The sequence below is a fragment of the Mus pahari genome, chromosome 5 (genome assembly GCF_900095145.1).
Source record: "Mus pahari chromosome 5, PAHARI_EIJ_v1.1, whole genome shotgun sequence".
Taxonomy (NCBI): domain Eukaryota; kingdom Metazoa; phylum Chordata; class Mammalia; order Rodentia; family Muridae; genus Mus; species Mus pahari.
Window position 1 is genome coordinate 45358058 of NC_034594.1, and position 14492 is coordinate 45372549.

A 14492-nucleotide genomic window follows, 5' to 3' on the forward strand; every position below is an offset into this window, starting at 1 on the left:
TGTACATCTGTCACTAATGATCTCACTCTTCTTGTTGCCATGGTTTGCTTTGATCCGCAGATGATGATAGAAGCATCTTGACAGAGCAGTTAGAAACTATTCCTAAAGAGGAGAGAGCTGAGAAGGAAGCTCGGAGACCGTCTCTCGAGAAACATAGAAAAGAAAAGCCTTTTAAAACCGGGAGAGGCAGAATTTCCACTCCTGAAAGAAAAGTAGCTAAAAAGGAACCTAGCACGGTCTCCAGGGATGAAGTGAGAAGGAAAAAAGGTTCATTTAACAATCACTTCTTTTAAAATGTGCGGTTTTTTTTTTTTTAAAAAAATGAATTTGTTATTGCTCTTTTGACAAAGCAACTTGCCTAACTAGTTACTTATAAAAATCTTGTTCATTTTTTTCATTCCAAGTGTTTGCTTTCTTTCCTGATGGTATGCTTTTTTGTGTTTTCTTATTCATAGCAGTTTATAAGAAGGCTGAACTTGCTAAAAAATCAGAAGTTCAGGCCCACTCTCCTTCCAGGAAACTCATTTTAAAACCTGCTATCAAATACACTAGACCAACTCATCTCTCCTGTGTTAAGCGGAAAACCACAGGTGACTGTTTAATTCTGCAATGTGGCTGGCAAACATAGATGTGTATTTCTTTTAAGTCTCATTACTGTAGAAGCTTCTTCATTTTGTTTTACTTCCAAATCTCAGCAATCATGAACAGTTTCGCTATTAAGTGTCTTGTATCATTATTCTTTTTTTTTTTTTCCCTCCCTGCAGAAGAGGTCATGACCATCTGTTTCTTTGTCATGCTCAGACATAGCAGTGCGTGATTGTATCTTGGCATTGTGCTCTATTGTCACGTTCTGGGGATCCCTATTTTCATTCTGTGTGTTTGGTTAGACGATGGAGATGAATTTAACCGTGGTATGCATTCTCATTATTTTGCTTATTTATCTCCTCCATGCTTAAATCCATGTATATTTGTCCTATTTTCTCTATTTTTACTGCCAAATCTGTTACTGATGTTGACTTTACTGAGACAATGTATACTGACTTAGTCTTTGGAATTGAGAACCCCCCCTCCTGAAGTAAGACTAATTTTCAAGATTATTTTTCTTTAGATGGAAAGAAAGAAGAAGAAAGAAACTGATGTCTATACTATCAGATTTTATTCATCACGTTCAAAGTGAACACCTTTTCAACCTCTTTGAGATTTTCTTAAAGATGTTCATCCCAACTGTCAAATGTTCTAATATAATTCAATGTGCAGAAATCTAAGTTAAAACTCCACTCCCTTAACACTGAATTAAGTTAGACCTAGATATGTTTTCTATAATTTTAGTGCTGGGGAGGCAGAGGAAGGTGGATCTTTAGGTAGATCTCCGATGTGAGCCCAGCCTGGGCAATACTGAGAGACCTGAGGAGGAGAAAGACATGTATTGCCTTCTACTTCTTTCTGTCTCTCCCAAATTTACACAACCATAAGCTTAAAAATCTAATAGAAGAAAACAATAAAACATGGGAGAAATCATCAGGAAATGAGCTGTAGCAATGGCTTTATTTTTATAAACATTTACTCTCCTTACAGAGGACCTGAGTTTGGTTCCTGTTACCCACATGTCAGTCCACAACATCTATGACTCCAATTTCGAAGAATACAACCTCATCTTCTGGCCTCTGTGTGCACTGTACATATCTTGTACACTGACATTCAGGCAAAACACCCACATACATAAAATAGAAATCTATTTAAAGATTTAAATATTTAAATCTATTTAAATCTATTAATTATTTAAATTCTATTGTGAATTTAAATAATTCACAATAGAAATAGCTCTCTACTTTATTTTGAAATTTCACTGTAGAGTATCAGGATATTTACTTTGTGTGCCAAATTATACTATGATAATCTTAATTTTAAATTTTCTTAGTATCTATGTGGATACTCTTGTAGTCTATAAAAATGGCAGAAAGAAATTGTTCATTTTAATTATTCATTACAAATGGCTTCATATAAAATTTTGGGTCACTTTAAAGATTAGAAATGATATCATCGACCTTATTGAGAAAAAAAAATCAGAGTCATTGATCTTCTAGAACAACCACCAAAGTCTCTATTATTTTTGTTTGTTTAGATTTTGTATTTGGGGCTTGAGTTTGGGGGTTCTATGCTTTTTGAGATAAAGTATTTGTACATATCCTAGGTCAGCCTTGAATTCATGACCTTCCTGCCTTAGCATCCCCAATGTTTGAATTGCAAGCATGTAGCACCATGCTTGGCCAAAATTTCAAGTAGCATGTGTTTGTGACCTACATATAGAAACCATATGGCATACTTTATGCAAGAACAGTACCCCAGCCAAGAGTTTAATTTGGAAGACTCTTCTATACACAAATCTTGAGAAACACTCAGGGTACAGAGCACTTCAAAGTTAGAAATCAGGAGTTAACATACAACTCCAAGTGTTGTATCTTGATTAGCTAAGTAGGTCATGATTTTAGAAATTCTATTTTACTCAAACAAATGCTTTGAGAAATATATTCTCTTGGGTTGAACATTGAGAAATCTGTGTTCTACCTGAAAAGGAAAAGATGATGTCAGAGTTGTGCAATGTCAGAGGTAATATAAAATAATTTGTAAATCGTTCATATGACATGCTTGCATGTCATTGAAGCTCACTTTACCATACGAAAAGCCAACCCTCCCTCTTAATGTTCATTCTTTAAAGGATTTTTAAAATTTTAGGCTGACTAGAGTATTCCCTTATTCTAGTCAAATACCAGGAGAAGCCAGCAGGAAAACCATACAAATTACAGATGTTATTGAACTAAAGTAAACTACATATATGCATTGCAGGAACTTTAGATATGTCATAGAGTCGATGACATCATTTTCACTGCTATGCTAAGATCTAAAAAGTCCTCCTAGCCAGTCCTTATACAATAGACACACTATAGGCAGCCATTGTCTTGATATAACAACTCACATAGCATAGGACCTTTTTATCAGAACTACTCTGGGGCTTATAAGGATGTTTTTCATGACGATTTCTCTATAAATAAATAAATAGTAAATGTACAAACTAGAGTATTTTACTTCTGAGGACATCAGTCAAATACTGCTATTTTAAAACAAAAAGGATTATCAGTTCAGGTAAGTCATCTCCACAGAATGTAGGGTGGGATGGAATTTAAAATTGAGACCAGAAGCAAGCAACAGCATCAAGAGAAACAGCAGTAACAGATGCAGTAATTGTGTCATACAGGAAGTGCATGCATAGAACACATTTTTTACTTATTGAACTTGAAGTCTCTCATTCTCTGTCCCTGAGAAGTTGTTTTCGTTCCAGTCTTATGGTACAATTTCACTTCAGACAAGTATGTCAGTCATAATGCAAAGTGAAGAGGTTCACAGGCAAAGGGTTTGCTGATCATGATAGCCTGGGAGATAAAATGCAGAAGGATCTGTAAGTTAGCCAGTGGCTTCTAGAAGAGGAGGGTTGGACATTTCTGTATCATTCCAACCCAAAAACTAACCGTATTCCTTTCCTTTAACTAGGCAGCATTTGCTTTGATGTTCTGTGACTTTTGATCTAAAGATTCTATGTGTATTTTGGTAAATACTCAGAAGTAAGTGCCTTGGTGACCCATAGGGGAAAAAAGTGTGTGCACTGTGCTCCCTTGCACTTCAGTAGGCAATAGTCTGTATTAATTTACATATGCTATAGTTAGAGCCACATCATGCATTACTGTTACCCAAGTTCCTTTGGCTACTGAGCTTGAGCCTCAAAAGCAAGAGAATTGTATTTTGCCTTAGTCTTGTGAGATAGTAGAACACCCAAGTATCAGAAAATGCACTTCTGTGAGTTTGGGACGCTAAGTTGTTTTTTTTTTTTTTTTTCTTTTCAACAGCAGCAAGTGGTGAATTGGCTCAGGCTCCCAGTGCGTTTAAACAGGCGAAGGATAAAGTCACTGTGAGTAAAGCAAGTTTTCTCTTCTCTTTCATACAACTTTTGGTATTCGCTCAATGTCTTACAAAGTGTAGGTATTATGTAGATAATTGTATTTCTTTTTAAATGTCCATTTTAACCTGTTTATAGCATCCAAGCCAAAACTGACATCATCTAGGATGATGGATGATGGTAGCTGGGGAGGACACAGCTGGATTTGCTCCGTTACCAAGACAACATACAGATTACTGCACAACAAGTTGCCAAAAATGGGGAGGAAAAATTCACTTATATTTTTTTTATAGAACATACTTTAGCTTTTATAATTAATATACTATTTTACATTTTCATTATAAGTCTAAATGAAACTATGTAAATGAAGTGAGAAGTAATATTAACTATAATTCATTTCACTAAAGAAGGCTACAGTTACCATTTTGATTTTTAAAGTCTTTATTTTTCTCCCTCCTTATAGATTGAGTAGCAGAAAAAGAAAAGAGTGTATATTGATGTTTCATTTAATAGAGAAGATAGTTAATGACCATTTTAATGACAATGTGGCATTTCACTGGGTGGTAGTGATACTTGGATCTCTATTGTGTATTTCTCATTTTTTTAAAATAAATATTATTTTATCATGTCTGAATCCTGAATATTTTTATCTATGTCATCTCTTATCCCTGTATCTTAATTTTCTAAAACTTCCTGTATAATAATTTAGTTGAGAAAATTAAATATATTAATTTTCTCTCTTTATAGGTTTAGTAACAAAAAAAGAAAACATTGTGTAATTTTTAATTTAATAGTAATCATTATTAATAACCATTTTAATGACAATATGACATCCTACTATGTTTTTAAAAGACAAAACCAACATGAAGTATTTTTGTTCTTTTTATGAATAGAAGAAAAGCAATTAAGATCTACTAATGAAGTTCTAAATTTACAAAGAACAATTTGAATGATTTCAATAAGTAGCTTAGAGACAAATTTGACAACCTTACAACCCTATATGATATTTAAATCATAATTTTTAGCTTATCAAACATTGTAATTCCACTTTCCTATTAATATAGGCAGTGTTTTGTTTCCAGTATTGACCAAACTTTGGTAACTGTCTCAAACTGAGGGTCATTATTTGATAAGGAGAAGTAATTCAGTACTTATATGAGTACTTACAAATTAGACAGCTTTGTTAAAAATAGTAAGTAATAAAGCTTTTGGTTGTATTAGTGATTTATGAAAAAAAAAAGTTTTGCAAATTTATTCCATCTACATTCTTGTTTAAAAGCTAAACACCACAATTCACTTTTGATGCTGTCACTTCAAGATAAAAGCTCAGAACAACTCAGAAACTATAAATTCTAAGTAATGAAACAGAAAGTTTTATTAGTATATTAAAGTTGGTGTATCAAAAATAATTTGCCAGGAAAAATTACTAGAGTACTGTTGCATAATTAAAATGATCCTACTGTCTTTGTTTTCCCTAATCAGGATGGAATAACCAAGAGCCCAGAAAAGCGTTCTTCCCTCCCAAGACCTTCCTCCATCCTCCCTCCTCGCAGGGGTGTATCAGGAGACAGGGAGGAGAATTCGTTCTCTCTGAACAGCTCCATCTCTTCAGCACGACGGACCACCAGTAGGTCACCCTACTTTGTTTCCCTTTAATCCTTTAAGTGAAAAAAAAAAAAAAAAAAAAAAAAAAAGCTTACTTAAGTTTGTAGTGTTTAAATAAAATAAGCCTGTATTATAGATAAAATTAGAAAATCTAGATAGTAGATTGTTCCAAAATAATGCTTTGTGTCAAAAGAGTTGATGAAACAAATGGCAATAGAGTGTCTTCATATCTACTGAGTTCAAGATAGACTTTTTTAGAAAGATGTTTCTCTCTTGACTCAAACTTAAAACAAATAAATTCTGAAAAGAAATTAATAGAGAAAAATCACCCATTGAGTTGCTTTATACATCTCTTCACCATTAACTCTTACTACAATAACATATCTTAAAATCTAAGTGGAACACCTAAAACCCAAAGCTAAGGAGATATTTCAGTAGGGAAAGTACTTCTACAAAATCACGAGTGCCCGAATTGGGTTCTCTAGCACTAGTGTAAAACTGGGCACAGTGCTGGACATCTGCAGCCCAATCCTGAGCAGGAAGGAGCATGCCTGAACTCGGTGGCCAGAAAACTTAGCCAATCTATGAGCCCCAAGTTCAGTAAGAGACCCTGATTCACACTATAGGTGGAGAACAAGAAAGACACTTGATACTGACCTCTAGCTTGCACACACACACAATATATTCATACACGTACACACAGAGAGAAAAATGAAATTTCTACTTAATTTCATTTTTAAAATGTTATGCCAAATGACCTTTAACATGATGTGTCCTGTACACTGTCTTTGATTCCTTTTGTTTACCGTGTAGTGTTCAGTTTTTACACTGTAGATTTCATTGCTGCGGAGACTATCTAGCAGATCCTGTACCAGATTGCTATCCTTTTCCATTCAATGAAAATAGCTACCATGGTTAGCACATATTAGATACAAGACGTTTAAGGCATCTTTTCTACCTGATTGAGTTAATAATTCTGATGGTCATTTGTTAGTAGCTTCAATTCAAGGACAAGAAAAACTAACCTAGCAAACAGATTGAATACTGCACAGCAAAATCTGGTTAGATTTGGTCTTCAGTCCACTGGTGACTTCACAATTCTCCTTAACACCTTAACCTTGAGTTGGAAGATACTTAATGCTCTATAAAACTCCATGGAAAACCAGAGCTCTGTAATCTAGGAACTACTATATAATGGTGGAAATGGCCGTGATTGTCATATTGTAGTTGATTTTCCTTCAGCATTTGCTTTCAGAGATTTAATAGCAATCTCAGACATAACTATCATACCTGACACTTAGTGGTTTGTCTACACTGAAAACATTATTGTCATTGTGGAACTTGTGCTTAGCATTGTTTAATTTGGGGAAATATTTGCATCCTTTGAAGTTTATGCTAAGAGGGCTTTGACACCTCAAAACTCTTTTGCTGAAGCAAGAGTAAATTGTTGTATTAAATTAGCAGGGAGCATATTTAAGAATCAGTAATCCCCAGGCAAGCAACTTTCCCCTCGCATATCTAGGGTTGGAACTGGGCATACACAAGAACCCAGAAGAGGGTAAGTCAGACAAAAGCATCAGTGCTCCCCAGTGGAGTGTTTTCAAGCATGCCTATATGTGTTGCTAAGGAAACAAAATGGCACTTTCTAAATAAACTCACCTCTTTGAGTCTCCCTGTTCTACCCTTTAAGAGGTTTTTAATGTTCTGAGCCAACACTGTTGTGATATTCTAGCTTTAATTTGTTTTATAGTCTATTGCCTTGTGTCAGGTGATAGTGAGTATAACTGACATGTTGACATCTACAAATATTGGGTGTATTTTAGCTCCACACAGCAATAGCGAGACATACATGGACAATTAGGAAAGGAAGTATTTTGCTCTTTTCCATTTGCCTACCATCTCCTTAGCTACACATAGCAATGTCCTGGCATTTATGCAAGCTTTGAAAAGAATTTGAAGAAAATAATACCATTCATGGATCTCATGAACTCTGACAGAATGGAGCATATGTAGTCCTGAATGCAGTAGAGATGGAGAGCTTGGTTCACTTAACTCAAGGTACAATAAAACCCCTTATTAAATGTGTTAGTTTGGAACTTTCTGAGCTCTCAATACAAACTGAGAGATTCACATTGAAGCCCTCAAGCAAAATCTATGGGAAGTAAATTCACAATGTGTATTTACTGTGTCAAGTGTGTATCTAAGTCTCAGAATGGATATACTTGCAGGGAGAAATGAATGATCCGTGTGCCATTCAGGAGTCTTCCCATAATCAGGGACCCACATAACACAACAAATGTATGCTGTTTCTAACTACAGGTCTTCCATATGCCTCAATAATCACACAAACAGAAGAATTGTTTCCAGTGACTCCTAATAATGACCATGAGACCAAATAGGAAAAATATACACGTTTTAAATTTGTATATTAACATATATTCAAAAATACCACCAGTTTGTGAAACTAAAGAAAGGAAAAGAGGTTCTTACCTCTTTGAGCCTTATCGTGATCTTTCCTAAAGAGTTCTGAATGCATTTGAATTAAGTACTGTATGAGTACTAACTTTGTGTGGGAAGAAGACTACCTTGAGAATTTTCTAATGCTCTGATGTGATTTTCTTTCCTTTCCTCGTGGTGTGTGTGTGTGTGTGTGTGTGTGTGTGTGTGTGTGTGTGTGTGTGTGTGTNTGTGTGTGTGTGTTACTTATTTATTACCATAGGGTCAGAACCAATTCGCAGAGCAGGAAAAAGTGGCACCTCAACACCTACTACCCCTGGATCTACTGCAATCACCCCTGGCACTCCCCCAAGCTACTCTTCACGCACCCCAGGCACCCCTGGAACCCCGAGCTACCCCAGGACACCAGGAACCCCCAAATCTGGCATCTTGGTGCCCAGTGAGAAGAAAGTTGCCATCATCCGCACTCCTCCAAAGTCCCCAGCTACTCCCAAGCAGCTTCGGCTTATTAACCAACCACTGCCGGACCTGAAGAATGTCAAATCCAAAATCGGATCAACTGACAACATCAAATACCAGCCTAAGGGGGGTCAGGTAAGAGCTCCATGAACTCGTACGTGCTATCAGATGAGCAACCCCACTCACAGTTAAGTTGCTTTTTGTGCATTATAATCTGGCCATCTTGCGCACAAGAGACAGAGATGTTTACAGGGTCATGGGTCACCATTCATTGCTGAGTCTGGATCTTGTCTGGAGAATCAAGCTTAGGAAATACATTGAAAATCATTTGATACTTCATGTCCTTCTGTGATCATTGGTTACTGGTGGGCTTAACCATATATGCAAGGAACCTTTAATTGATTTCTGGAATGGGTCTCTGCAGCTTTGTGGATTTGGATATATTAAAGTTAGCTGTGATTCTGGAAGAAAATGAAGCAAATACTGTTTAATACTCTCATAGACTATTAATATGCTATGAGATGATTCAACTTCAGAGGCTTTTAAAATTATTCTTAACATAAGACCAAAGGCAATGTGTACCTTTTGAACAAATTGTAATGCTCATTGGATTCCAGTTTCCTCTGAATCTCGGTGCCTTTTCTGTCACTCCTATACTTGTCTCTTACAATTTCCGCCTCTGACTCCTGATATCTTTCCTTCTTGCCAAGAAAATTCTACCTTAGGAGGTCTCAGAAAGCTCTTGCTGAAATGTGAAGTCTTCGAGCATTCCTGTCCACTGTCAATACCAAAATTTCCTGGTACTTCATCTTTAGCAGCAACATTCATTGGTTTCCACATTATAATTCTGTTCCAAGAAGCCTAAGGGCTTAGGAAAAGTCAACCGATGAGCCATGGGGGGAGGGCGCTATGAGACGCTTTAAGAACAGCTGTAATAGTGTGGTCACAGATACATTTTCACAGGAAGATGCTGTGAAAATGAGGTGTAAGAAAGCTTTACAGCCAGACACAAATATAACCAAAATTCTAACAAATTTAATCTGTAATCTTTTAAAAAAAATCATCTCATTATATTTGTTTGTTTGTTTGTTTGCTTGCTTGTTTTTCGAGACAGGGTTTCTCTGTATAGCCGTGGCTGTCCTGGAGCTCACTCTGTAGACCAGTCTGGCCTCGAACTCAGAAATCTGCCTGCCTCTGCCTCCCAAGTGCTGGGATTAAAGGCATGCACCACCACTGCCCAGCTCATTATTCTTAAATTCATCAGTTTTCCCCATTTAATAGAAGAAAACCTTTGGGATCATTTAGAAAGAGTCATTTGTTGCATAATTAGTAATTATATATAAATAATTTAGAAGAGTAACTTAAGTAAAATTAGTTTAACATATCATTAACCTTAAATGGAAAATTCTTTGCTATGGCTTTTAAAAGAGAAATGTCTAAAACAGATTAACCTGTTTTGAGACAAGGTTTTGCTGCAAAGCCGAGTTGGTCGTCTTTAACTATTGCCCCTGCCTCAGCTCTCAACATTCTGAGACTACAGTGCAGATTTCCTTGTCATTAAAAACCCCCATGTCCTCAGGTTCTCCTATACCAGGTGTGGCTTTTCTGTGTCCTGAAGAACCTTGATTTTTAGATCAATTATATATCTCTTGATTCACAAAGAAATGTTACTCATTTCTATAACATTATATAGAAACTAAATAAAATTTAATAAATATAAAAAGGCATTGATACCATTTCACAGAAATTGTATAGTATATAATTTTCTTTGGGTTCCTAATCATTATCCAAACCTTCTTATTGTGGTTTTAGCCATTAATTTGCAAGACTCTTTATGATTAAATTGATACAAAAATATGAGGACATCCTTTTTTTCTCTCTCTCTTTTTGTTTGTTTGTGTCTCTAGGCTCACTTCAGGTTGACCTTCACAAAAGCTGGTAATTCATAAAGTTGGTTTAAAAATGTCTTATTCCTTTAGTATGAGATAAAGCATCCCCAGAGATTATGCTTAAGAGCTAATTAAAACATATTAACCAAAATTACATCAAGAATTAAAAATAGCTTCAAAATCATGGTGGTGTTTTTTAAATATCTTCTTTCTCTGGGCCAGTGTTAACCTGATGCAAAGTCACCCTATCTCAGCCCCAGACAACTTGGAAAAAAAACACACACACACAACAGAGAAACAGCTCAGTGACTTTCTTGCAGAAGCAGGAGGTATTTCTTCACCAAGGTGAAAGGCAGAGAAAAAATATTTGCTCTCTAATTTGTAGTGGACGGGATAGATTAATTATATTTATAAATTGTGCTATCTTTGTGAAAATAGTTCTCTCTCAACACTGTAGTATTTTCTACCTATAAAACCCCTTAGAGTATATCTTCTCAAACACTAGGGGTGAAGAAAGCCTCTTTTTTGTATGGAAGTTCATTGGAGAGTTTGACTAGATCTTTCTGTTATTCCTTTAGAGAATGAGTGGGAAATATTTTGTTAGGATGTCATGGAAACTATCAGGCTGATTTTGTTAAAGACTTCTATTATCTGATTGAACGTCTGTAAACACACCATTGGAACAAACCTAAACCACCTGCATGCTCCTTTCCGTTACAAATGTACTGCCTTTGAATTTTGAGTGGGCTGCCACCAACCCAGAACCATCAAGGAAGACAGAGCTGTCCTGTACCTTGTGCAGAAACTAGCTTTATAATAGTGGCGTGCGGGAATGTGTACACTCACCTTTTGTTGCAATGGGAACATTAGTTGATTTCTGTACTTATAGCTTTTGTACCTGTGTCTCTTACCTTTTATGTTAAAGTCTAGTTTCTGTCACCGGAGAAGCTCAGCTCAGTTCACTGAGGGAAGTAGACACACTAGTAGAATATATAATGAGCTTTACAGAAAGTTATGTAGTTAGTCCTCGAAGTGCAAGCGTGGGCTCCTTCTACCTCTACGGGGGGTGGGGGGGTGGAGGGGAGTCATTCATTTGCTGAAAGAGTAAACTTGTCTCTTTAACTCATTCTACACTAAAACTATCTTATTAAATATTTTAAATTGAAACTATCTGTGGCAAGGTTGTTGATCTCAATTTAATCTAAATTTTAAGTTAATAATTGCCTTTTTATTGGATATTTTATTTATTTACATTTCAAATGTTATCCCCATTCCCAGTTTCCTCTCCGCAAACCCCCATCCCATCCCTTCTCCCCCTTCTATGAGGGTGCGCCCCCACTCTCACCTTACAGCCCTGGCATTCCCCTACACTGGGGCATCAAGCCTTCACAGGATCAAGGGCCTCTCCTCCCACTGATGTGAGATAATGTCATCCTCTGCTACATATACAGCTGGAGCCATGGGTCCCTCCATGTGTATTCCTTGGTTGGTGGTTTAATCCCTGGGAGCTCTGGGGGGATCTGGTTGGTTGATATTGTTGTTCTTCCTATGGGGTTACAAACCCCTACGGCTTTAAGAATTAGATTAACAAACATGTAGCTTAAGAAAATGTAGGCAATTTATTTGAATGCTGCTGTTTTTACTTTTTCTGTAAATAAGGTTTTATAGAAGGGCTTTGATTTATATGGAATAGACCTATATGTGTTGAGTCATTTCTCATTTTTCTCCATCAACTGTATCAAGATCAGCTTTAAAACACACACTCTTCAGGGTGTGTGTGGTATTACACAAGGTGTCATTCCAGCACTAGAGAAGCAGCAGCAGAAGGATTACAAGTTCAAGGCCAGCCTGGGCTACACAGTGTTACCCTGCAAACAAACACAGCACAAGTTCTGTGGCCCTGGAATAGTTACATATTGCTAATGGGCCCAGTCAACAGAACCTGTCTCCCCAGACTGTTAATTATTGGAGGATTAGAGAAAGCAAAGTTGTGGTTCTGCCTGTGGATTTGATTGATTGCCTTGTGAATTTTCATTCATTTCCTCAGTTTGTCATTCTCAGATTAGCTGATCCAAAGATAGTGCAGTCTCCACAAGCATAAGATCAAGACCGTAGATAAGACTCATTCACATAGGAAGAACCCAACAGTAAGACTGCAGTAAAGACCATAGATAAGACTCATTCACATAGGAAGAACCCAACAGTAAGACTGCAGTAAAGACCGTAGATAAGACTCATTCACATAGGAAGAACCCAACAGTAAGACTGCCAGTTGCACTATGGCAGAAGTACAAGAGGGAGCCAGGCATAGTGTCTAAATCTAGGCAGATTGGACAGGTTTGGGGTTGACTTCTCCTAACTTCCATGTTGAATGCTTGCTTTAAATTACAAAATGGGAAGTCATTGAGGAGATCTACTGTTTAAAAAGACCAGTTAACTTTTTCACTGGAAAATGAGTGACTCTGAGGGGGAAAAAAAATCAACAGAAATGGGCTTTTACATTATAGAATATTTAGATCCTAGAACATTCAAAATGATATTGATGAGGTCATCCTTTTGGATTGAATCATTTATTTTGGAAATCAGAAGATCATCAAATAATTAAACATTAGCATAGGAAAGATCTATGCAGCCGAACTTGGATTTCCAGTCTTACAGTAAGTGAACAGGAATCAATGTTTGTCACATCATCACTACTTCTAATGATAGTAGTGAGTCTCTTGAGACTTTAATGCTTAAATTGAAATTTATGAAATAAAATTAGAAATACCTTCTATCCCCCACAGACTAGTAAAATAGTTCATGTAAATTCTATTTCATTTCTATTATTATTTAAAATGTTATTACTAGGAGCAAGTCAATATAATTTTTCTTCTAAAAATAATTTATGTTGGAGGTTTTAGATGCAATGGTCTCCACAGTTTTAAGAGCAACTTCTTCCACAGCTTATATAAGACTCTTAGGATGTGGTACATTTAATAGTAGCTATAAATCCTGTGCTAAACCTACAGTTTTTATATTGAAAGTTTTGTTATGCCCTAGAGAACAACCCAGCTGTCATGTCTTCTGAATTTAAATGTTGACAGGAGTTCCTTGCCTTGAGCTCCTGGTGAGAGCTGCCAGTGATAATTTCTCTGCAAGGGACAAGCTATCTTATCCATGTTAGACTGGCACTGTGATTCAAACCTTGCCCAGCTAAAAATAGGATTCTATGCCCTCTTAAGAAATTCGAGGTTCTTTTCTGCATGTACTTAAAGGCTTGTTAATGCTCCCAAGAAGACTGTACATTTAAACTGAATAAACAAGAATATTATTTAAATTTTGGATTGAAGATAAATGGGAACTTAAAGATATAGAAATGTAATTTTTTTTAATTTATACAGGAGAAGTATCCAAAACAAACAAACAAATACACAAGAACAGCAATGACCACAACAAAACTAAATCCTTCTTTCTATATTTATTTTGTTTGTCCTTCAAAGCATGGCAGTTCAAAGGACATATGAAAAAAGTTATAGGAGTTATGACTGTTTCAGTATGTTACAGCACAATTCCGTCTTTCCAGGTCCTGATTTGCTGTGGTTTTTAGGATGAATGCTTGACTTCCTGAATAAAGACAATAAAACATTGGCCTCAAGTCTTGAGGCTGCAGGAAAGCCAAGATGACATCTGTAGGGATGACCTAACATATTTCAGCTCTGGTTTTCTTACCTTGGCAACTGGAAAGAATGCTTCCAAGTGGCCACTAATGGTTTATGGTGGCTCAGGAGCAGTTGCAAGAAGGTGGCCTTCAGAAGCCACAAACACAGTGAAAGTAGACCCAGGGGTTCTTTGTTGATCTCCCTAGGGAACCAGGAATTCTTTCATGAATGAGAATCATGACTTGGAACTGCCAGACAGACCCAGCATGTGCCTTTTCATGCAGTGTACATTAACACAGGGGTCAGGAAGTGGTTAGTAAATGATGAGTGACACTGTAGAGCTGAGAGGAGCTCTGGTATACCCTCTCAGACCCTGGGCTAACCTACACTGTGCTGTACCACTGAGTTAAGCCAGAACCCCTGTGTTGCCAGCCCCTCCATCACAGATAATTCAAGTATGATTTTTTTTTTTTCATTATTTTCACTTACATC

The 14492-nt window shown here is 36.6% G+C and overlaps 1 protein-coding gene across 10 annotated transcripts in view; it reads left to right on the top strand.

Moving 5' to 3' along the window:
• Map2 (microtubule associated protein 2) overlaps window positions 1-14492 on the top strand; it is a 252376-nt gene that overhangs the window by 226610 nt on the left and 11274 nt on the right. For 7 of the 10 annotated variants that reach the window (XM_029538732.1, XM_029538735.1, XM_029538737.1 and 4 more), the window contains 5 exons: window positions 61-267; window positions 456-590; window positions 3900-3961; window positions 5432-5576; window positions 8274-8605. In XM_029538732.1, coding sequence (XP_029394592.1) covers window positions 61-267; window positions 456-590; window positions 3900-3961; window positions 5432-5576; window positions 8274-8605 — 881 coding nt within the window. The remainder of the gene's footprint in view (window positions 1-60; window positions 268-455; window positions 591-3899; window positions 3962-5431; window positions 5577-8273; window positions 8606-14492) is intronic. The other 3 variants (XM_021198956.2, XM_029538740.1, XM_029538734.1) reach the window with 2 other exon arrangements.